This window comes from Coturnix japonica, chromosome 15, assembly GCF_001577835.2.
Source record: "Coturnix japonica isolate 7356 chromosome 15, Coturnix japonica 2.1, whole genome shotgun sequence".
NCBI lineage: Eukaryota > Metazoa > Chordata > Aves > Galliformes > Phasianidae > Coturnix > Coturnix japonica.
This window is the reverse complement of record NC_029530.1, coordinates 8,541,191-8,565,439: the sequence shown is the minus strand read 5'-3', so window position 1 is coordinate 8,565,439 and position 24,249 is coordinate 8,541,191. Positions and strand designations below refer to the sequence as shown.

At 43.9% G+C, this 24,249-nt stretch overlaps 2 protein-coding genes across 13 annotated transcripts in view; one reads left to right on the top strand and one right to left on the bottom strand.

Moving 5' to 3' along the window:
* Positions 1-2,969: 2,969 nt before the first annotated feature.
* Positions 2,970-7,986, top strand: PRKAB1 (protein kinase AMP-activated non-catalytic subunit beta 1). The gene is made up of 8 exons (XM_015878259.2): positions 2,970-3,118; positions 3,231-3,405; positions 3,994-4,160; positions 4,622-4,715; positions 5,226-5,340; positions 5,621-5,754; positions 6,241-6,309; positions 6,393-7,986. The coding sequence occupies exons 2-8, from the start codon at positions 3,241-3,243 to the stop codon at positions 6,468-6,470; spliced, it is 822 nt and encodes a 273-aa protein (XP_015733745.1). The 5' UTR covers positions 2,970-3,118; positions 3,231-3,240; the 3' UTR covers positions 6,471-7,986.
* A 1,112-nt stretch (positions 7,987-9,098) lies between these two features.
* The window catches only part of CIT (citron rho-interacting serine/threonine kinase), a 70,237-nt gene continuing 55,086 nt past the window's right edge, over positions 9,099-24,249 (bottom strand). For 4 of the 12 annotated variants that reach the window (XM_015878246.2, XM_015878245.2, XM_015878256.2 and 1 more), the window contains 18 exons: positions 23,524-23,686; positions 23,121-23,285; positions 21,993-22,130; positions 21,577-21,757; positions 21,288-21,379; positions 20,937-21,041; positions 19,905-20,074; positions 18,842-18,934; positions 18,495-18,630; positions 17,711-17,850; positions 16,794-16,886; positions 15,738-15,846; positions 15,501-15,629; positions 14,634-14,714; positions 13,924-14,002; positions 13,637-13,816; positions 12,685-13,018; positions 9,099-12,186 (listed from right to left, as the gene is read on the bottom strand). In XM_015878246.2, the coding sequence (XP_015733732.1) occupies positions 12,163-12,186; positions 12,685-13,018; positions 13,637-13,816; positions 13,924-14,002; positions 14,634-14,714; positions 15,501-15,629; positions 15,738-15,846; positions 16,794-16,886; positions 17,711-17,850; positions 18,495-18,630; positions 18,842-18,934; positions 19,905-20,074; positions 20,937-21,041; positions 21,288-21,379; positions 21,577-21,757; positions 21,993-22,130; positions 23,121-23,285; positions 23,524-23,686 (2,412 nt within the window). In that variant the 3' untranslated portion in view covers positions 9,099-12,162. The remainder of the gene's footprint in view (positions 12,187-12,684; positions 13,019-13,636; positions 13,817-13,923; positions 14,003-14,633; positions 14,715-15,500; positions 15,630-15,737; positions 15,847-16,793; positions 16,887-17,710; positions 17,851-18,494; positions 18,631-18,841; positions 18,935-19,904; positions 20,075-20,936; positions 21,042-21,287; positions 21,380-21,576; positions 21,758-21,992; positions 22,131-23,120; positions 23,286-23,523; positions 23,687-24,249) is intronic. The other 8 variants (XM_015878251.2, XM_015878253.2, XM_015878249.2 and 5 more) reach the window with 7 other exon arrangements.

Below are 24,249 nucleotides of genomic sequence, written 5' to 3'. Positions count from 1 at the left end.
ATATGCTTCCAGCCATGCTTGAGAAATGCAGTTGAACACAAATCCTCTTGTACTGGAAACAAACACGCTCCTTGTCCAAGTAAATCATTGTATTGTAGGTTTGATGGACCCAGACCCAGGTGTCTCGAGCATGGTGTGATTTTTGCTATTCTGTGATGTGTGTGTGCATGGGGCGGGTAGAGGGGTTGGAAAGCAGTAAGATTTATTATTTCAACTCAACATCTGTGCTCTTGTCAGGAGAAGAGTCTTCATTTCACATGGCTGCTCCAGCCTTCCAGGTTTTTTTCTGCACTCTCCCTGCATGCTGAAGGCTCCACTTATTGCCCCGAGTCCAACTCTCTTTTCCTTCCTGCATGTATTACAGGCAGAGACAGATGGAAACTCGAAATTGCTGGCCTCAGCTCCTGGATCAGATTAGCATCTTTTGCTTCTTCCAGGGCAGCTGCTTTCTGCAAAACAGCAGTGTGCATGTATCTTGATACGTAACCTTAGAGCAGGGCTTCTAAATATACGAGGAGTTTCTTCGCTGCTGTCTGAAGGGGGTCAGCCAGACGTTCAGACAGCGTGTGGTGTGGGTTTCATCACACTGCACAGCAAGGAAAACATCAAGAGGACAATGTGGAATTCTTTGGGTGCCTCCCTGCAGGTACACCTTGAACATCAGCGTTGGTTCCTCAGTTGGTGTGGTTGCAACCACAGCACTGTGGCTCACGAGTCCAGAATCTGTTGCTTTTGTGCCTGTATCTATGGGTATGTGCACACAGAATGAGCTGTGCTTTACCTCTCAGCCTGCATGTATCTCAAAATGAGCCTGGATGCATCTGCTGGGCCAGTGGACACTGGCTTTGCCAGTATTTAAGATGAATTCTGTTCATAATTTGTAACAGTAGGGAAGAGATTGTGCCACCTTCTGAGCTAGCCTTTATTTTGTACGCACTGTGTGAACATATGTGCACAAGAGGATGCATCTGAGTGCTGGATTCCCCAAAACTAGTGAGATTTAAATGAAAGGAAGTCACTGATTGGCATGGAACTAAGCTGGTAAGCCACATCCTGCTGTGTGCAGGGCAACCTGCATTTCTGCAGCCCTTCCAAGCCTATAAGGCAGCACACAGGCAGGTCACTGAAGGTACACAGTGCTGTGCTGGAGGAGAGATGCTGAGCAGGGATGCAGTGCTCTGCCTACAAGTGGTTTTTATGCTCACTCACCGTTTTCCACCTCCCAAACACAACGGCATGTTCTGCATGCACCACCACGGCACGCCTGCCTTGAAATGTGAGCAAGGCTTTAAGAGGAGGCGGCCCAACTTGACTTCCTCTGCAGCCCGGCCAAATGGGATATATTCAGAAGTGACCTGAATGGAGGAGGGTGGTAGGGAGAGGGATTGCTCAAGCAATCTAAAGCTGGAGGAACAAGCCCAGGAGGCCAAGGTAGAACACAAGGTTATAGGAATTGAATGGGGAGGTTTCTGCAGTTTATGTTTTCCCTGTCTTGAGCTCCAGGATAAATCCTGCTGCTGCTCCCAGCTGACTCACTTGTCTCTGTAGCACAGAAGCTGCAAGGAGCACTTGCTCGTATATCCTTTATAATGTGATCTGTGTCATGTCTGAATTTGATCTGCTGGCTCATGACTGAGGATGGCTCTTCTGTTTCTATCATATCTATCTAGAGGGCTGAGTCAGCTTCCACTTAGCTTGCAGCTACTTCTCTTTGGCCAGATAAGCTGGTGTCATGTCAGATACCAACGGATACATCAGGATTTTAAAACGCACAGTCCAAGATATTTGGCCACTACACTTCATTTTTCAACACATTTCAGGCAAGAGAAGGGGCAGCTCCAATGACATTAAGGGATGCACACCAGAGCAGGCAGTGGGGTGGTGCTGAACCATGGCAGCCACATCTATAGGCATCTCAACCAGAGTTCAGCCACTTTGGGTTTCAACCAACTCCAGGAGAGCATCCAAACAGGTCAAATGGGATTCTGACCTGCAGAAGATTCAGTGGGTGGGTGAGCTCTGCCAGGCCATCGTGGCATGTCCCACATCTCCTTTAGGAACAGCTGTGAGCGAGCCGGGCTCTGCTTCAGGCTGATAGGAGGAAATGATACCGCAGTGCATGTGATGACCACGCATCCGTGTCCACTGCCTCCATCCTGTCCAAGGCCAGGAGCTCCCAAAGGCTTTGGAGTGACGCTGCGTGGTGAGCAACCATTCTGTCTTTATACCAAAGCTTTACATTGAGAGAAGCTTGGACTTTCCTTACCCAACAGCCCCGTGGGTTATCAGCAGCCCTTATTCTGCAGTGTTATCAGTTTGTGGTTTTTGTATATAACAAAACCGTTGTAAAGCAGACAAGGTGAGCCCTAAAGTAGAGATGCTGCTGCTTGCAGCTCATCTGGCTCTGCAGGCTGTCACAGCGGCTCCCCAACGGGCAAGACAAGGTGCTGTGTACCTCCAATGTGTGCGCATTGGTGGCAGGGGACACAAAACCATCGGGTCTGCAGGCAAAGAACATGAGAGAGCTAACCTGTGTTAAGTGTCAAAACAACAGCTGCATTCTACAGCAGCATAAGGGCACTGTGGGAGCTGGGGAAGCTCTAACAACCCCTGTGATGTGTGTGATGTGTGTGATGTGTGCTCAGGGCGCTCTGCCCATGGAAGACAAACGAGCAGCAGCTGCTCCTCCGGGAGCAGGAGCCAGCACCGGGAATCTGCCCATCCCAGCACAATTCTGCCTCCACGTCCCGGCGTGCACAAGGATCCGATAGAGACAGAGCCCTTCTGGCCGGTCACTTAACAGCGCTCCAGTTTCCACCTCCCATCGCAGCCATCACCTCCCCCGCCCGCACAGCAGCTCCCAGCACAGTCTGAACGTATTTCCGACGTGGGGCGGCGCTTCCTTGTTTCTCATCCCCGAGTAAATCCGGAACCCGGGGCCGGCTGCTGCCCGGGGCGGCCATGCGGGGCACACGGAAGCGGAAGGGGCGGGGGGCTGCCGGGCTCCGTATCGCTCCGTATCGCTCCGTGTTATTCGTGGCCGCTGCCGGTCGTTTGCACGGGCCGCTCGCGTTGTCTGCTCTGAGTGTGATGCGATTCTCAGCTGCTCGGACGTTGGGTAAGTGGCGTTCATTGGTGTTCAGCTCACAGCCCGGGATGGTGTTGTTTTCTTTGCTTCGTGGTTATGTGGCTGCAGGTACTAAAGGTTAAACTGGCTTCTGCTCTTTTAGGGCCTTAAATATGGGGAACACAAGCAGTGAGAGAGCCGGGCTGGAGCGCCATGGGCACAAAGCAGCGCGGGGTGATGGGGCGGGAGGAGCCGGCGGCTCCAAGGATGGGGACAGACCCAAGATCTTAATGGACAGCCCTGAAGATGCGGACCTGTTCCATTCGGAGGAGATGAAGGTATGGCTGCATTCAGACGGGACCGCTTGGCAATGCTGGGGCTCCCTTAGAGCTTTACCCATTTACCCACCGCTCCCCATCTTCCTTCCCATCCTCTTGCAGCCACCCGTGTTGTTTCATCTGGTATTTTCCATACTAAAAGATCCCTTGGCTGCTTTTTTTGCTCATTATGAGGGGGATTGCTGGTACCTTTGCTCTGTGTTATGTGTCCCATGAGGATACCTGTCCTGTAGGCAGCTTGTAGCCTTTCAGGATCTAACCACAAGTTTTATGCCTACCCCAATCTTGCTGCTCCTGAAGTGTCTTTCCCCTTAACTATTCTTTTTCTCCTTATTAATATCGGTGTGTTTTGAAAGCTCCCATGAGCTCAAGTCATTTGTTTTTTACGTTGCCATCCATTCTTTCTATAGATTTGGAAGGCTTTAGCGTCTTTGCAGGATTCTTGCCACTGAGCAGCACGTAGAAGGGCCACTGTCTCATCTTAGCATGTCTTGCCAAATTGCACCTAAGCACAGAATTAAATGGAGTGAAATGCAAGCTAAGGCTGCAAAGAGGGGACTTGTATTGATCAGGATGTTGTGCTCGTAGGCGCCATTGGATAAAGAAGAGTTCCTAGCTTGGCAACAGGACCTGGAAGTGAGTGACAAAACCCCCACTCAAGCTCGACCGACTGTCTTTCGCTGGACCGGAGGAGGGAAGGAAGTGTATTTATCTGGGTCCTTCAACAACTGGAGTAAAATCCCTTTGACGAGGAGGTAATAGACTTCTGCAGGGTCGGTGGTGTTCCCTATGGACTGGGAATTCAGTGAGGGAAATGTGCTTGTATTTAGGAATTGCATATGCTGAAGTATCAGAGCTCACTGTGCTCCTTACTTGAGAAGTGAAGAGACACAGTGGCATCAGTGCCCCGTCTGAGTTTGTATGGGAACTGTTGGATCATGGCCTGAAGCACTGATGGAGCACCTGGGGAAAGGACCCGGTCAGCCCTAGCAGCACAGGTGAAGGCAGTTCAGCTGTGTGATAGGAAGGGCTGGAGCCTGGCTGTGCTTCTCTTAGACCTCATTGAAGGGCTGACTGCCACTGGGGGAGGGTCTCTGGTTGCATTGTTAAAGTTTTTGCATATTAAGATGGTTCTGTGTTATGATGTGTGTCACAGTGTGTAGATGGATTCACTTCTCCAAGTGTTTCAGGGGTGACTGTTTGTCTTCAATTCCAGTCACAACAACTTTGTGGCAATCCTGGACCTGCCAGAAGGAGAGCACCAGTACAAGTTCTTTGTGGACGGGCAGTGGACACACGATCCTTCAGAGGTAGTATTTTCTTCAGTGCACTGTATTTCTTCCTTGAGGTATGTGAAGAGGAGAAACTGGTTGATTTCTGTACCAGCAGATGGTTTTTGTTTATTAACAATAGAAACAGATGAGGCTGGTGAGAGACATGGTGATCCCTGTGGGTGATGCCCGAGGACAGGAGGCTTTGTAACAAATAGGTGTTGAGATCTGTTGGCTCTTCATATAAAGAGATGCCAAACTGTCTTATAAGGCACTACAGCATTGCTGACAGCCCACATCCCCCTGTGCTGCGCTTGCTGTCTGTGCCCAACTCACGTGGACTTAGTGAGCTCGATTGACTAGAGTCCCTCCCCAGCCCTAAATACTGCACCAGACCCTTAACTGAACAATAACTGCATTGATTACCTCATTCCCCACCGGTACCAGCCTGTTTTCAAAGCAAAGTAACTCATTTGTGCTGGTTGTTTAGTTTTGAGAATCCTAATAGCCTGCAAGTGTTTTTATTTTGCCTTCTGTATCTTTTCCCAGCCTGTTGTAACCAGCCAGCTGGGGACTGTCAACAACATCATCCAGGTGAAGAAAACTGACTTTGAAGTGTTTGATGCTTTGATGGTGGACTCCCAGAAGTGTTCGGACATGTCTGGTATGAGCTTGTTAGCAGTTGGGTATCATATGTGGTAAGCACTCAGCCTCCAAGACCTGTGTAGTTAGTGTGAAGGCAGGCAGACTTTGGGTATCTTAAATCACTTACTGGGTGGTGACTGATCCTGCGGTATTGCATCAGCTGCTGCAGCTCAGGTACTTAGAGGCCATGCATTTCTTTTATTCTCTTGTTCCTGGATATGAGAACTCGCTTGGAGTACTGGAAAACACAGGTGTAAAGAGCAGATGTTCTTACAGGCTATTTCCCATCTCTTTGGCAGAGCTGTCAAGCTCACCTCCAGGACCGTACCACCAGGAGCCTTATGTCTGTAAGGCAGAGGAGCGCTTTAAATCTCCACCCATTCTTCCCCCACACCTGCTGCAGGTCATCCTGAACAAGGACACAGGCATTTCTGTGAGTACATCAGCCTGTTTGCTGGATAAGGGCCATGATGTTGGGAATGGATGTGGGAAGATTGGGGTGCAGACAGGGAGCACTCAGGGAAGAGCCTTAGAATAGTTGCCATGTTGTAAAAGCCCCTATTTGACACAGGGAATTTCATGGATCCAGATGGGTCCACCTGAAACAGCTTCTTCAGAATTGAAAAGAGAGCTGGATCGCTGTTTTACAGCCAGAACCCTCAATCTTTGAACATTTAAAAGGTCAGAAGCACATAAGAAGGAACTGAGATTTGTCCTATGGTGGCTGTGAGGACTCAGAGTTTCATGCTGGAGGGATCTTGGTTTGTTTTGGAATGCTATGTTTGCTGGTTGGTCTTGTGTACGAAGCAGCACGGTGTGTGTGAGCATGCAGATGGTGTTTATCACCCATGAGCTCTGAGAAGTAAACTGTGAGTTCTGTTGTTTTCACACTGTCTCTCATCCTCTTATTTTCCCCCAGTGTGATCCTGCTTTGCTTCCTGAACCCAACCATGTCATGCTGAACCACCTCTATGCCCTTTCTATCAAGGTGAGGGGCCAGGGCACATGCTTCACACTCACAGCTTTCAGATATCCATGTCATAATGCTCACTTGTTTTCCATCTCCTGTAGGATGGAGTGATGGTGCTCAGTGCTACGCATCGTTACAAGAAGAAATACGTAACTACTTTGCTATACAAGCCAATATGAAGGTCACGGTAGCTTCTCACCAAATGTTCTGGGCCAGTGCAGTCTCAGAAGAAAACTCTTCTCTTAACCAAATGTATTCCTCCTCTGTGCTGTAGCAAATGAACTCTGACTTCATGTTGTTTCTTAGACTTCAGGGTCTCCTACATTTTTGCCTTATTTTCCCTGATCTCACCGTGGATGTTGTTGGAAATGGCAGCTCCATGTCAGCTTGACTGATGGCAGATGTGGCAGTGCCCGTGGTCAGCTCAGTTTCAAAAACAAGCACCAATTCAATAAGGCTGAAAAACGTGGGGGCAGCAAAATGGATTAAGGACCTTCAGTGAGACAGATGGGAAGAAATGAGCCAGCCCAAAGTCTAGGAAGTTCAGGATTCTCATGGAATCCTATTTGAGCTCAGCATTCAGCAAGAGCAAGTCTGGTACAACTGCTCCATCACTCATCAAAGCCACAGTTACTTCAGTAGCAAGTTCCAAACTTGCAGGGCTGAAATAAGTGTGAATAGCGATGATTATTTTGTAGCAGCCTTTCTGGGCTAAACCATCCACAATCACCTACGGGCTCACTTTCATTTTACGGTAGATTGGGGCGCTCTGTTTCTACTGTGAACAGCCCTGTAGTTTTTCTCTTCATGAGAACTGAGTTACAACTTTTTCCCCTGTGGAATTTCTGGTAAAGACAATTAATTGTTTTTTAACGGCTGGGTTGTTCTGTCAGTCTCAGCTGCATCTTGCAGTAATCTGCTTTTTGCAACCAAATTCCCTTGCTGTCACCAATGACTTTGTCACGCTGGGTGAGGTGGCTGGAAGGACAGCAGTAGATTCAGTGTAGGGTCTTGTTCTTCAGTAACAGCCTCCATCAGCCACTTCAGAGGTGACTGTAAGTTCGCTGTATCCCAGTGGCCAAACTTGACTGCTGGTCAAGTCCAGCTAGAGCTGGGCTCCTGCACCAGGCTGCAGCATTGGCTGCAGGTGGGAAATCCCTGGTGTTTCCAAAGCCAGGCCTATGGCCACCTCTGCACATTTTAGTCTGTTTATATCTTCTATGTAAGTGAATGCAGTAATGCCAGGTTGTCTGTACCTACAGGTACTTGCAGCCTGCTTTATCCCAAAATTAATGCAACATTAATGTAAAACTTCCTGGGGGAAGCAGCTTGGGAGGTGGTGACCTACTAGGTCCTGCTCTTGGTGTTTGGTGCCTGAGAGCACCAGCGCCTGTGCCAATGGTAACCAGCCCCTCTCCTACAGTGGGGAAGAGCGCATTGAACAAATCAGTAAGGAGTTACGTGGGGACAAAAGCAGCCAGCACTCAGTGGAAGCAGCTGTAGCAGGGGGTGGCTCTGCTCACTAGCCTGCCTCGATGCAATGTTCCAAGTAGCTCAGCAGATCTGGGTGTAGTGCAATGGTTTTCTTTGAAAACTCTTCCTTCTGTGCAACGGATATTATTTGGTATTCTGAAATATGGAATTGCTTTTGTTTTCAGCCTCATTAGAAACAAATAAAACATTTTCAAGGAAACAGTTGACTTGTTTTGTTGCTGTCCTTCCCGGTCTCTTGGCAGCCTACACTTCCTTGAGTTCTCCTTTGTTTTAAGCCAGGAGTGGTAGATGGTGGCTTTTAGGTCTTGGTGGACTGAGTGAGCTTTTCACCCATCGTTGCAGCTTAGTCACTAAGTTGAAGGCTATCTGAGCATGTATTTGGAAGGCAGAGTTTACAGGAAGAAGAGTCCAATTAATTACTTATTGATCACAAGCCCCAGTGATCAGGTAAGTGGGTTGTGGTTATTTCTTCTATGTGCTGCTCCATGGCAGTGTGTGAGGCTTTGTTTCTGTTTGTCTTGGTGCAGTGTTGTCAGGTATCTATGTGGAAGCACCGGTGGGTTACAGTGACTGCAGCCATTCTTCATCTTCCTGTCCTCGAGAGCTCTCACTCAGCTGCAGTGTGGAAAAGCTGTTGTGCTGCAGCAGCATGATGGGGGATCTTGTGCTGTCAGTTGCTAAATGTGGACATGGTGTTTGATCAGAAATGTTTATTGTACTGAAAGAATATAGGAGGTATATATATATATATATACCAGCTTAGAGGTAACTTGGCAGCCATAGCCTTCCTCCAAGTGAGCTGGGTACCCCTCAGTGCCCACATCACTGTCTCATCAGCAACTGTGTGCTCAGGCCCTGGCTGGGCTGTGCTGACAGAAGAGCCAAGTGGGTTTGGTTTGGTTTCTCCTCAGAAAGGAGAAGTTGTTGCTCTTATTATTTTTGCCAAGTTGTCTCCTGCCTGACAGGTGAATGAATTAGATTAATTGCACTGCAGTCCCTTCTTGTAACAGGATGAATCAAATCCCTCCAAAAGCTGGAGTTGGGTTTATTAGCTCACTCACTCACTCGCATCCCCCACCCACTCCTCGCAGTCTGTGCTGTTGTGTTTATCCTTGGCTGTTGCTAAGAGAGCTGTTTGCTTCTTTATTTTTAAGAGCCTTTTGTTACACTCGCTCAGGATTAAGCCTTGTGTTCCATAAACAAGGAGAGCTCCTGTCCCCCACCCCCCACCCCTAAGGCTGAGCACTCACATGGTGGTCAAGCTGAAGTGTTTTGTGCAGGGTTCTTGATAATCAAAAGGCTGGATAAGGAAGTTCTTTTACTCCACCAGTTTCTGGATTATTTTAGTTTTGTTACAATTCTGATCATGCATCATAGGACTGCAACAATGAGCTTTAAATAAGTATTCTTTGTGCACAGTAAAATAGAAATGAACATTTAACAAGTTAGCATTTCATCATATACATCAGATAGTAGGCACAATAGATAAATCAAGCAGCTTGGTTTTTATGTAGAGCATTTTCATGAAGAATGCCATGTAGACCAAAATGTAATCGGAGCTATTAGTAACCCTCCCACACACCCTCCAACAAGCCCTTCATTGGGGGGAAGGGGGCGGCTACGTGCACAAAACCAAAAACACTGAACAGTAGGAGGACAAATTAAGTTACTGTAGGCAGCAGTGTGAATATTAAAAACCTCTTCCTGTGAAAGAATACTTCAGACCCTGTAAAAACTGGTTCAGTTAAAAATAGATGTATTTACATTTAAGTCTGATCTAGCAAGTTTTTCCCAGCAGGTGTAAGTTGAGATGTACAGCAACTCTGCAGGTTGTATTCAATCGGAATTAGATTTGTGAGCGTTTCTTCTCTTAAAAAGTTGCAGCTATTAGGCCTTAAAGCACCAGCATATTGCAGCGGTGGGATGAGCAGCTCTCTGTCCCCTTTGCTACCAGTGCGCTGCTGGGATGAATCCCAAACCTGTCGTTAGATCACACTACTGTTAATTAGATGATGTTTTCTTATTCCAGCTCAACATGTATGGGTCGTTTAGCAGGGCCACTTCTCCTCCCTTATACTCACACGTGTCTTAGCTCTACCCTTAGCATCACTCCTTAAGGGCAGAATTCAGCTGTAGGTGTTTGCAGCTCACTGCTGCTATAGTGAAAGAGTTGGACAAATCCATCTGCTGTCGTTCATATGAACATGCTTTGCTTTTGTGAAGCCACTTACGCTACTTGTTCAGGGATAACAACTATTAAAATGCTAAATAGTCAAGGTCAGCTCTTTGGTAAGCATTGATGCCTATAGATTACACAGCTTCTAATGCTGGGTGCAGTACTAGGATGGCTTTGGGATACTCTTGTGTAGAAGGAAGCGTTCATTTCACCATGCCAGTCAAGATAGTTATTTGTTTTATTTGGTTATTGTTCAACAACAAAGTCCAATACTTTCCAGGTGGAGCTTTGAACTGTCCCTCTAGTTCCCTCCCTTATCAATAGTAAAAAGGTAATGAAGAAAATTCCTGTACTTTTAGATCCCTAACATCTCATTTATGCTAACAAGCTTCAGTTGCAATTTAATGTTACAATTATTTCTTTGTGGGAGCTAGGAGGATTAAGCCGAGGGCCCTCCAGTGTCTGAAGGTGGCTGTCCACAACCACCATTAAAACAAAAAAAGCCAGTGTTGAAAAACACACAGTTTACAATAAAAAAGTAGAAACCAATTCAATTCCCTTTTAGTTACGAATATAAATTTTCTTGTAAGTATGTACAGTCCTTTGAGCTATTTCTCTAGCAGGAAGCATTTCACAAACAAGACACAAGAGATACGCTTTCAGGACTCGACAGGCCCATTTCTGAGGTCTTGAAGATCTTCCATGAGATGCAAAGATTTAAAGACTTGATCTCAGTGACCTTTCAAAGTATTCAGACCAGAAGACAAAACTTTCAGCAAGTTTCCTGCCATATAATCTGATCTAAAACAACCCAACAGACAAGAGAACGGAATAACAATATTCATGAAACTTGCCAAAGGACACTGACAAAGGACATCTGACTTCTTGTGGACCTTTAGAACAGGTTAGCACGGGCTTGCAAGGGACTAGCAGAAGTTTAAGAGGAAGATTGGATGCAGTTTTGCTCTTTGCAGTTGTAAAGAACATGGTCGTTCACTTAGGATGTCGCTACTGCAGACTGAATGGTCAAAGCCTGCTTTGAAAATCATTTGCTCTCTGCTTCATGGTCACGGCAAAAGAGAATAGAAAGCAATAAATGGCTCAAGGTTCGGTATGCAGAAGCAAAGGCAAAGGTGGCCAGTAACCGCTAAAGCTGTTCATTGTGAGTATCCTCTTATGCAGTGACATTTGAGCCTTATTGTACAACAAGCGACAGGTCACAGGGAGGGCCCAGCTCTGTGCTGCTTTTCCCTCTGGGGAAAGTCCTCTTGGGATCTGAGCTGAGGTCTGTGGTGTAATTTCTGAACAGACCCCGTTTAATGCTGAGAGGAGAGCACAAGTGTGACTGTCACCCTTGTCGTAGAATAAGGCTCGTTAACTCTTCTTTGCCAAATTTCCAGAGTAATTAACAGTTATTTTGCAGCGTAATCTAGAGGTTTCAGTTAATTTACAAGTGAGGTACAATACACTACTCAGCAAAGCAACCTAAAAGGAGAGAGCAGCCAGTGATGGTGCAGCAGCATGCAGTGAACTGTCATGCAGAAGACCTGGATAAAGTCTTAACACCCCAGTAGCTTATAGATAATGCACTTTGTCTTGGAGTAGGGCACATGGGCTCATTTAAAGCAGGGTTCTTCCCTCCCCAACAGAGCTGCTCTAGAGCAATTTTAGTGAGAACAAAATAACTCTCAGAAGTGGCAGGTGAACAGATTGATCAAAAGTGATTTTTTTGTGTGTGTGTGTTCTGTAAAGAATATCCAATCACATCTTCTATTGAAAGACTCAGTCAACTTGGCCCTTCTGGTTCCGGGCCATTAGGAACTCCCAGCACATCTCAGAACTATGATCAATTACCTGGTAAGGGGTGCTAACCACACTGAAGATCTGGGGTGGGACTCCAGTCCCATTGAATTTTCTTGATGAAGTACTAGGGACTATAGTGAATACAAAAAGTTCATGAACTGCTTGAAAGAGTAACAGTAGTACAAAGTGCAAAAACAGGAGTGCAGGAAAGTGCAGAGAAATTAACTGAGATGCGAACAATCTTCAAGAGCATCACATCTCCTGATATGAAGCTAGCTTTGGCCCAGAAAAGCTCTTTTGGTAACTGGGCAGCAGATGTATGGAGTGCATATAACTCAGTATATTTCCGTGTTTTTTTTTCCTGCAGGTCAAGATGAGTAACTTTGTTTAGCTGAGACTTACACTGAAGACTGGTCCCAGACCTGGCAGGGAAATAAAATGACAGTTACACGTTGCACATATCGTTCCTACCGAAGCACAGGTGCCAGAAGCAGTACATCACCTAACGACTGCTGCTACAGCTGACTGAGTGCTGCATGTCTGCTCGCTTCCTGGTGGCATAATGCTTAAACCACTGACGAAGGTAAACACCAGTATCACACTGGCCATAGCAGATTCCCACATTCATTTCTCCAGACACATTTCTCAAGCCCTCAGTGACTTGATTTCCATTAGTAAAACCTTCACTTTCATGCCTCAGGAACTATGGCCTGTTCTCAAGTCAAGCTGCTTTGGCAGTTACAGAACTAGAGCAAGGGAAGGGTGTTCACAGGGTCAGGAAGTCACAACTTCATCTGCTCTGTGCTTTGATAGGAGTGGGGTGAGATGAGACTTGCTTTTACACTTAACAGTACCACCAGCCCTTCTGAAGTCCACATCTTTTCCTGAGATTAGAGAAGATCTCCAAGCTCCCCACTTACCTTGTTGACTTGAGCAAGAGGAGTTCTGGCACCACTCACAGGCATTCGTCCTCGGCTGCTTTCGTCAAACAGTCTTCCAGGGGACCTTTCTCTGCGGGTGCTCAAAAGCCGGCCCGGAGATTTCTCCCTCTCCAGTGGTCGCCCAGGTGACTTGTCCCTCCGCAGCTCTGTCCTGCCCTCACGGTACCGATGGGGTGTGCTTGGTTCTCGAGGGTGGCTGGGACCTTCTGGTGGTCCTGGGCTCGACGCTACCCGCTTGGTTATGTGCTCGTTGTATGTGGGCGGACCTCTCTTGTTAGGGCTGCTGTCATTCAAAAATAATGGACGCGAACAGCTGAGCGACAAAAACCTCATGTTACATTTCCTTTTAGCAAAAATGTAACTTTCCCAAAATATCTAGTAGCGTTCACGTGAAAAATCAGCCCTCCCTAGGCCGCACTAAAAAGCACAAAGATGGATCCATGAGGCCTAGGCCAGGTTAAGATGAGCTACACATCCCAATTCTTCTGTTTCAGCAGCACTGCCAACCATGGTACTTATGCACCTGTCTGAAGTACCCCTGCCTTGCTGAACCCTGTCTCTCTGCAGGCTCCTTTAAGAGAAAGTGACTCCTGATTTGGGGATTCTTACACTCGATATTTACTGTCACCCCATCACAACCTAAACTCACCGTTTCAAAGTCAAAATAAAACAGCTGAAGAGCTCAAACCATCCTTTACTTGTGTTTGTGGAAGATATTTGCCGTAGATTCCTACAGAGCTAATGTTTCTCTCGGTGCCCTGGATTTCAAAACATAAGGAGCATTCCTTGTTCCACTCCAGCATTACAACAACTGACTAGTACTAGCCTCTGTCTCCAAGAATGAAGTGAGGGCAACAAACATTTAAGGGGGAAAGGATATCTGGAGTGAGTTTGATTACACAAGGACCGTAGCACATCACCTTAACCATACCTGCGTGTGGCAGAAGATCCCCTGTGGTGCTCATTGTTGGTCTCCTTCACCAGATTGCCCTTACAGCAAATCACCCTTAATTTATCTTGGTAGGAGGAGGCCAAGTAGATAGCTCCAGATGAAATTGCAGGCCCTAGATACCGTGGATTTGGGATCTCCAAGTGGGCTCGTGCAGGAGTTCTGGGTAAAATTGCAGGAAAAACTATTTACAATGACAACACCGCACCTTTTCCCAGCCAGCACATGCTGTACAATGAAAAGAGAAGAATGAAAAGAGAACAACTCACCCTAGAGAAGCTCGTGCCTGAATCTCTATCACTTCAAGGGAATTGAAGTGGGTCACAAACAGATAAGGCTCCCTGTAGGCTGAAGGAACATCATAGAGGCAGGAGAAATACAATGTACAGTTCTCTGTTAGAAACTTATTAAAAGGTTCTGTGAGCACAACAGAATGCTGCAGCCCGCTGGGAAAAGCTAGGAAGAGTACATTTTCTGTGATATCCTATTACAAACAAAATTACTAAGTAGAGAGACAGGAGCTTTGAGAATTGCTGCTATAAAACTACCTGTATCCAAAGAAATTTTACTAACTGAAGTAACATGAATAAGGCATAAAAATGGGCGATTAACTGAACAAAATCCAGTGGGTGGTACAGAAGGCCTGAAGGATCCACACTGAAATGATACAGCCTTGACTATTCCAGCTATTTCCAAGCATCATCAAAAATTTCACTAGACAGTTTAGTCACTGTCAAACTAAGAACATTAAGGGAATACATCACTTTAGTTTCATCTGTTTAAACTGCTTACACCTTAGAAGGTCTGCCATTTGGATTTATAATGATATTAAATCATGTGAACATTGCCACAGCTTCTGGGAGAGCGGGCAGAGGGAAGAGGAAATGGAGCTGCTGAGAGCAACAAATACCTTTCCCACAAGTACATTTCCTCACTTCAGCAATGTCCGTAACCCCAGTGAACATCCCCCTGCACCTACCAAAAGCTAAGGGTAAGCGGTTCCATTTCAGGTCATCAGTCCTACTGCGTCTTCCATAGGAATCCACAAAGACACCAAACTCTGCCAAGAAAAGTAACGTCAAGTCACAAGCAGATTTGAAGGCACAAAGGATTCTGACAGGGATTTTTCACAGTGAGAAGATGTACACAGTCTTTCAAGTCCTTCAGGTTGCCTTGACATTGTCTAGACTTAAAGTATACTTGGATACCAAAAGTACTTGAATTCTAGGTCTCTTTGTACCAATTAAAGTAAGGTTATTATTCCATCTGTTTGCACAGCTGGGAACACTATGCTACTCCTACTGTAAGACACTCAGAACTACTGCTGGTGGGTTTTTAAAGACTTCCTGTGCATCTCCATGACACTGTCCCTAAAGGGGCAATAAAAGCAGCTACAAGAAAACGTAACATACAAGACATTTTAAAAGTCTTTTCTATCAAGAATTCCAAAGTTTGAAAACCCCTTAACGTTTTACTAGGATAACCAAACACCTCTTTTATTTAACATCAACTACAGTTCCTCCTGTTTGGGCACAGAAGACTACCTGTGGTACCAAGCCACAGGTACAGAGAACTTCCACACTAGAAGCAGACTGATCAGAAGCAGTGCAGAAAACTGGATCAGGAGTAGATATTTTAGCACCAATTTTCTGTGTGTCTTCACTGTTTAAACCAGCAGCTGCAAGTCCTTCAGGTCTTTTAGATTCACTATTTCTAAGAAGTCTTTTGTTACCAGGCCCTAGGAAGTCAATTCTGTCCAGCTTTCTCTCTCAGCAGCACCTTTTGTTAGTTCCCACTTCAAGAACTGATGTAGTGCAACAACAGTACAACCATACAATACGCTTACCATGAAAACACAGCAGATACTCCTCCCTCTGCCCTGTTGGGTTCACTTGGATGATGCTGACTGGGAAACTGTTGGTGGATGCAGCAAACACAGCAGAGGCCAAAGTGTGGTCGTTTTTATCCAGGAACTCTGCAAAGAGAATGGAGAATAACAGGTTGATCAGCACACCAAATTTTTTTCCCCTGAAGCAGTACTCTGTGGAGCCATCTGGGGCGCTCCTTAGAAAATGGCTCCTACCCTCCAGTGTGTACTGCTTCATCTCAATTTCATAGAACTTGTTGGTTCCAATAATGATGCTGTAAGAGGTCAAATGGATACAGCTGCAAGGCTCTGAGGTTTCAATCTCCTGGAAAAGAGAAGGAATGTATAGACCAGTATTAGTTCCCTGTAATTGTATACAGATATTGCTTATTATAGAAGGTTACACAAGGGCTGCTCTGAAAGTAATGCCTCTGTATAGGAAACTGGTAATCACAGCCTGAATCTCTGATTAAACAACTGAGGCAAGTGTTGGGTCAGCTGTGGGAGCACAGGTGAAGGTGATTCAGCTGTGCTCCTGGAAGGGCTGGAGCTTGACTCCACCTCTCCTATACTTCATTTAAGGGCTGACCACCACAATGACAGCATCTCTTTTTGGAGATTGCTCCTTTGTGGAGTTTGGGTGACCAGCCTCAGCATTTTCCATCTAGATTGAAGGCCTCAGAATTGGTGAGTTTCTCCTATAGATAACCTTTGGCTATCTATTATACCACCATTCTTGTATTATCTCCTACTTTCTTACTTTACAGCCTCCTACTTTATTAAGTTGCCCCACAATATCAGAGGTGGATACTGGTGGTATAGCAGTAGAGGCTGAAGCTTCTCACCTACATTCTGTTATGTTTTGTTGCTGTTTGATAGATGGCAGCAGAGGGGCAGTCTGACAAGATAGCATCTGAAGCAAAGGTGTAGGACTGAATTCCTCCATGTGGACAAAATGGCATCTACTGATATTCTTCGATGCTTGCTGAATGCTTGTGGAGACCAAACAGTGAAGTGAGCACAGCTGGGTCCAGTATCTCGTAAGTCTCAGTTCTGTTCTCTGTCTCTCAAAATAAGCCAACCCTCATTATGGGAAATTACTCTGTGCTCTCACTTTAGTCTTAGCACACAGCAATTTTCTATCACTTCTGCTGGCAAATAAATGTTCTTATGCACACACAAAAAAGTTTAAGATGTTTGCTCCAGAGCAACGCTGAGCCTTAGTGCAGTGTAGGAATTACTTTGGATACTGAAAGGAATTACTAAGCTTACCTTTCTGATACAGAACTTGCTCAAGCTCTCATTGTATCGCAGAACAACCACTTTGTTGGGCATGGCTGCACAGATGCAAAGGCCATTCTCAACCTGTAAGGAGGATTACAGCCATAGGTAAGGGTGATAATAAAGAAAATTCTAATGCTGAATGTGTGGAACAGATCCAAAGACCTTTTAACACAAGAAGAAATTTGCAGATATAAGGAAGTCCATTTTTAGTAAGGTAGTTATAGTGCAAAGCAGTGAAAGGATAACAAGCCTCTTCAGATTCTCAAAGGGATACAAATTTGAACTGTTCTATGATGTCTTTCATACTTAGAACAAATCAGAAGCTTTTCATTAAAATCAGTAAGAAACCGACATGAGTTAGGTTCAATTTTAACCCCTCAAACTGCTTCCTTAAAAATCGCTTTGAACTGAATGATGTTCACTGTTTGCTATCAGAGTACTGCGTGGAATTACTGTGGCTACATGTTCCACACTGACACTGGGAATTAGCATAAAGGTCAAGTGTTATCAAATGACACAATAAGTAAATTCACTAGCTTGGAAACCATTCCATGACATTCAAGAACAGTGGATGGAATTCACTACCTATATATTTTAAAGCTGAAGCAAACTCTGAGCAGACAGCTATGCTGAGCTTTGATGTACTTCTTATTATACAGCAGTTTTGGTTATACTGTCATGTCATCCTGACTGAATTTATTCAAACTTGTAGTAGATTCTCCATCCCATCTCCAGTTCAGTCTCTCTTTTCCACCTATACTGCTCTTATTTGGAGAAAAAAAGATTTTAAACAAGAATAAAGACCTTGGATTTGTTGCCAGTGAAATAAAGATGCTGATTTGATTAATATTAAACTCGGTAGAGGCAAAAGTGTGCTCTGGGAGCAGGAGGGAGCTGAGTCCTACCTTGCCAGCAGCAAAAAGATGACATCCTTTGACAGCCTCAAAAACGTTTGGTGAGATATCAGGCTGGGCCGGAAGGTGAGACTGCGCTAGAGACTGCTTCACCTTTTTTACATCAACGAGACACAAAGCCCTTTCTTCTCCTGCAGACAAAAATGGTCCCATTTTGTCAAGGGAAAACTCCTTGTTCCCTGCAAGTCTTTTCTGTTACCTAAGCAGCAGCTTATCATTACAGGCTGTTACTGTGGAAACAGTCACTATGTACCATGTAGAATTCATTTCATATTATTCCTATTAAAAGTGAAAAATAAAACTTAAAAAAACAAAACACCACCAAAAAACCACCACAAATCAGGTAATAAATCCACTGGGAAAACAATACTCTCAGTGGGTTAATAGTGTTGCTAACGTCAAGTAGGTCACCACTAAAAGCAGCCTCATTAGTAAACAACCCAAAATTAACCAGAAAGTTTTCTTTTACCCTTTAGAAGGTCCCTAGGAGGAATTATTCTGCGCCAACATAACTGGTAATGAGTTTCCAAGTGCTCCAATAAATGGTATTACAGGCCATGCCTGATTCCTCTTACATGAAAGTTTAACTAAGCCTTCAACTGCATACTCATTTATGAGAGAACATTAGACAGTATTGTGTTAGCTGCTGATACACTAGTTTTAAACAAATAAACACAATCCTGTAATTAATCTAAAGGAAAGCCTTTGGTACCTGCATAGCAGCAAATTTCCAAAGCAATTAGCAGAAGGTTGCAGCACAAATACAGCCCCCTACCTGCTATCATGAGTAGCTTCTCCAGATCCTTGATGAGGTGAATTTGGAACACAGCACCCACTCCAGGGATGTGAGTTAAGGAATTCTTTAATACATTCAGGGCATAGAGACCTTCCTCTGCACCCACCAGTACAACCTATAATGACAGCAGAAAAAAAAAGACTGCATTGTATGAGGAGAACAAGGAATGCTCCGAGAACAAGTCTGGATGAGTGTTTACCAGAAGACAGAGTGAAAAGGACAAAAAAAAAAAGCAAACCAACAACTAAGAACATAATTGCACACATTGCTGTGAAGACACAGTTTTCATGAGTGAACTGTCCAGTATTCAGTAAGGTTCAACTGACCATTGTCATTACCTGGTCACTGAAGGGCATTGTGCAATTTATATCCAAACGGTCCTCACCCTCTAGCTTCAGCAGGGAGTTCCCAAGCAACTTCTGTAAATAACAGAAAGAACTTTCTTGTTATTGCTAAGTTAACCTTCCTCTGCTTCTCCAATTGTATTTTCACAATGCAAAATCATGATTTCAGACGGGATAAAAGTTTAGTATAGATTTTCTTTTCTGATAAAGCTAAATGATGCAGGGATCTCTCCTACAAAAGAATTAGCAAACTTTCAGCTGCCTGAAATGCAGTCAGAAACTGATCAGAATTAGCCTAAACGTGTACCATTTATTGTTATCCTTATAGTTTCCAGTTCCCTCCATCTCCTGCAATAGAGCACTGATTTTTTTATTTCTTCCAGAAGGATAAAGATGTCCAAATGTCAGTGAGAACATATATATTCCCAGAGATGAAAGAAATGTTAGCAAGAGAGATGGTTTCCTCCTAATCCGATATTCATTACTTCCAGAGCCAACATTTTAATATGAAATGCCATAGAATCAAGTCTCCCTTCTTCAGAAAATAGATTTATCTGTACAGCAATGACAAAAGGCTACCCGAAGTCTTAACAGCTCTATTTAAGCTTTTATCCTTATTAGAATAAAGCTAAAAGTAGAAAACAAACACATCTGCTACAAAACCAAAAGAAACCCCAGTTCTTTAGGAAAGACCTCTTTGTTTTTTCTTTCTTTCTTTCAAGGCTTGCTCATTCCATATGGTACATTGTAAGATAAGATTTAAGCCATGATTTAAACTGCTCTTTCTTCCTTTACTGTATGCTGGAATTGCAGAGATGCAATTTTTGAGTCTTCTTATTGCACTCCCAAGCTTAAAGAAGGGTATTGTACTGTGAAGTACCAGTCTCACAATGAACTAGTTCCTGGTACTCACAGTGCGCGTCTTAAAGCAGAAATAAGAACTTACCTTCAGGTAAACCTCAGTATGTCAAATACCAAAAAATCATTTTTCAAAACTCTGCTCCCTCCCAGAATATTTATTATTAAATGAAACTTTTATACTCACAGCATCAGCCTCAGCTTTTTCTCTGGAAACTCTCCCACCTGCCACTATTGATTCCAGTGCTGAGACCCAGCGCTGTTTGTCAGGGAAGCTGGGTGCTAACAGGTAGAGTGTTCTACCAGGCCAGCAAGTGGTGTGTGGATGAGACTCCAATTTTAGGATATATGGCACATCTGAGATGTTGTATAGATAGAATAAGACTTAGATTAGATTTTGGCATATTGTCAAAGGACTTAAATCAACACCTTTCAGTGTTATTGGAGAGAAGTTGTATTTAGCATGAGGTATTAACACAGCAATTTATACAGAGGTTTCTCCTACAGGTCCTGCACAGGCTAATCTCCTAAAGCTAAATATTAGCTAGATATATACAATCCATGCATAAAATGCTGCCTCTAATAAGTAAGAATCATTTCTTGTCTTTTATTCATAAGGAATAACATTATGGGGGAAAAAAAAGTACAAGAACAGCCATTCAGCTAGTTTTTTCCTGTACTGTTTAAGAAGTATCTGTAAAAATTGGTTGTGGAAACCTTTGTTTTTAACAATCTGAAGCCTTTAATGTTGAAATCAAGACATACATAATCTTTTCATCCATTCTATTCAATACATACAAATTAAAACATTAACATTTTTTAATAATAAGAGACTGTATACACCCACAGTGTTTCTAAGTAAACTATTTTCTGGATAGAGCACAACAGTGACACACATTACAGAACGTCACACTTCATAACAAGTCTTGATCAAAGAAATGTAAAGTAAACCAAGTTTGCTTTTAAGTATGCTACAAAATGCTAATATTTACTTCCATTTGGCTTGATGATTATCTTATTCACAGTTCAATTACCATGACAGAAATAACTCCCTATGTGTAACCAAGTCTAACCAAACCTATTCACTTAATTCAGAGAGGTAAACTCAGAATTGCACAGTTACAGAATGAAAGATAAAGAGAGAAAAATCTGTTTAGCCAAACAGAATACCAACTGATGTCAAATCAGATGAAATCCATTTGACCTCACTGATTCTCACCTGTCTTTGCTGTATTGGTAAGTTCAGTAGCTCCTACAGCTCCATGAACAGTTACATCCCCATCAGGAAGGCAGAGCTCAAATTCTTCCAGAGGTCTCTGTCCGGCTGCAGAGAAAGATAGGGAGATAGATTAAGCAGGGACAAACAAGCAAACAGTGAGGAAAGTAACTGATAGCAAAATGAAGTGGATACAGGCTGGATATTTCACAGCTGGGTTGTGGTAACATACTAGCAAATAAAACCATTAAAAAAAAATAACAACACTGACTTATTGCAGAACATTTAGCTAAATTAGGTAAAGCTACAGCAAGCAATCTTTAGGCCTTGTTCTTCCTAGAAATGCTAAGTTACCTTCTCTTGCTTCTGCATCATAAATGAGCACTTTTGTTCCTTCCAGGACAATATACTTCCTGTCCCAGCCCTGCTGCCCACGTTTGTTATTCCTGAAGAAAATAAGCACAAACCTATGTTGGATTTTCTACTCATATTAGGAACAAAACATGCAAGTTTTAAATGAGATTTCATCAGTAGCAAGAAGTTGTAATGAACATATCCATTATCACATTGCAAGAGCCACGATAATATGGAACTGTCCCAAATGTTTCAGCACCTGGTATGGCATCAAGCATCACGTTTATACCTTGGCACCTTCATCCACCCTTCAAGACGTAGACTGCTGCTTGGCTCCTTCAGCTGCAGACCAGGAGAATTCATTTTATCCCGGCAGAATGCTTCAGAGAAATGCGTGGCATATTCTGCTGGCAGTCCACAAGTAGCTGGCAAGCAAGTTGAGCATTTTGGGTGACACATCACTTGGCATTCTGACAAAAAGACAGAGAAAAACTTATGTAAAATGATGAAAAAAAGCATTACAGTTGCCTCAAACTCCTAATGCACAAATCTACCTCAGGTGTTTTCTAAAGTAGAATGTTTGCCCAAGAATTTTCAGTCTTCATGCTTGGTCATTCATTCAACCTTCACTGCAAAGCAATTCTAGACAGCTGATGCTTCTTCATTCTCGTCACGTTACACTACAGGCACACACTCTGCTCTTACCAAGACATTTAGATGCCTGCCGTCCGAAGTGCACAGTATCCAGACACACTGCACATTTTGTTGCTCTCATATTTAGCCCCACATTAAAACGATGTGGGATATTATGATGCATTCGCTCTTTCAGGCGCCGGCTGTACTCTGGAAGGGACAAAAATCTATTCTTAGAATGTATATTGTGACAGCGATGAAAATTACAGTAGGTTTTGACATTTTAAAGCCAAGGTGACTGCATATTTCTATCCCTGATGAACAAGGACACTGCCTATTTTCCTTTGCAACCTGCAAATCTTAAGCTACTTCGGTAACTACCTTTTACAGTTGCACAGAATGTGCCACTTAAAAACAGACTGTAGAGCTGACATTGCTATTGCGGTGCAGCAAGAGTATGCCAAACAATCCAACCAAATTTCAAGTCTGCTCTTACCTTCAATTCTCAATGACGTGCTGGACTAATCACTATTTTGCTTACAGGCAAAAAACTCTCCAGTACCTATGCTGTTGTAATCAATACAATCTTTTTCCTTCTTTTTGCCTTCACACTAGCCACCAGTGGCAGTATATCTCAAAGCATACCTAAAACAGAATCTGTTAGTGTTTCTATTCTGTATTTTTGGTTGATAATGAACAAAGTAAATCCTTCAAGGCGCATTCTTTCACTGATAAACATCATTCTTTTCCCTGATCATTATATGCCACTGAGGATACCTTCCTATGCCAGTGCTACCCATCTTTATAGCACACCAGCTACCTATGATGGCAATGACTTGGCAAATGAAGACCGGGAGGTTTTAGTTTGAAGTCCCCTGTTTGACATTCATTGTTGAACACTAGTTAGCTAAGTATAAAAGAGCAGAACCCTTAACCTGTTCACTTTTCCCGATGACCCTGTCACCTCTATTCTCAAAGCTATGGAAGGGCATCACAGGTACTACAACTGATTGTAGTCAGAATACTGAGAAACAATATCTCCTTTTCTAGATAAGTGCATATCTGTATCTTTGAACTGGTATCTTCCTTTTATGCCTAACCAAATCTTCTCCTATTACCAACAATAGTGAGAGGAAGAGAGAGGCAGATCACACCTAAATAGTTGAAAACATGCAACAGAGAAGTCTACCAAGAACCTACCCTCTGGTGTGGAGGTCTCCTTCCTGCGACTGGAGGGTGGAGCTAGCAGACTGATAGGGGTAGGCTGATGCTCTGGTGAGCGGACTATGGCAGACATGATGATCTGCTGCCTGGCCGTGGCTGGAGTGGAAGGATGTGGGTGGTCTGATATTTTCCGATGAGCAGCTACAGATGAGATAAATACCACTCATTAACATAACCAACATGAAGCACTAGCTCATAGCAGTGGTTCTATGTCAATGGCTACAACCAGCAGAAAAACATGTAGCCTTCCTGCATCTTCTCTGCAGTAGATGAGGATTTAAACAACACTTTACTGCTATAGTGACACACAATTAAAGGCATGTATTCAGACCAAAAAATGTGCGCCGCCTCCAGATTCACCTTTTCTGTTAACTCCTACCTTCCTCACGAGCAGATCTGAGCTCAATGCGTGTTTTCTGTAGAGCCTCCTCCAGCTCAGCAGAACGAGCTTTCTCCTTCTCCAGTGCCACTTTCAGCTCATTGTATTGCAGGGGAACCTGTGTGGGTAAAGAAGGGTCCTCTTTCCGCCGACTAAACAGGCCCTAGCAACAGAAACACACAGACAACTCCTAACTCCTAGTAAGAGATGGCTTAAACTAGGCAAAGCGAAACTAGCTAGTGGCAGTCCGGCCAGAGGGCCTAATGGTAATTCTGATATAAGTAAGGATGGATTTTTAGTTCATGTTGGCACTGGAGAGAAAATGTTGAGATATGGATTGATTTAAAAGGGGACATACGTTACCTGCTAGTACTCACATGCTGAATTTCCGAAAGCATCTAAACAGAGGATCTCAAAATATGTGGTTAAAATTAATTTAAATTACTCAATTTAAAATGACAGAACTGCTCATGACAACAATGTGACACAAGTCACATCACCTGACTAATCAATCCTCTGCTAAAAGACAGCCTCTTTAAGTACACAATATGTTCATATACACATACGTACTTACTGTTAAAAGGAAAAAAAACCAAGCATGGTTAAAGCTCTGTATTCCTACAACAACCTCACTGATGTGTAGCTATTGGGTTGGGAATAATAAAGTACCGGAAAGGCGACGTGAAAGACTTTCTGCCTAACAAAGCCTGTCCTTAGTGACTTGGA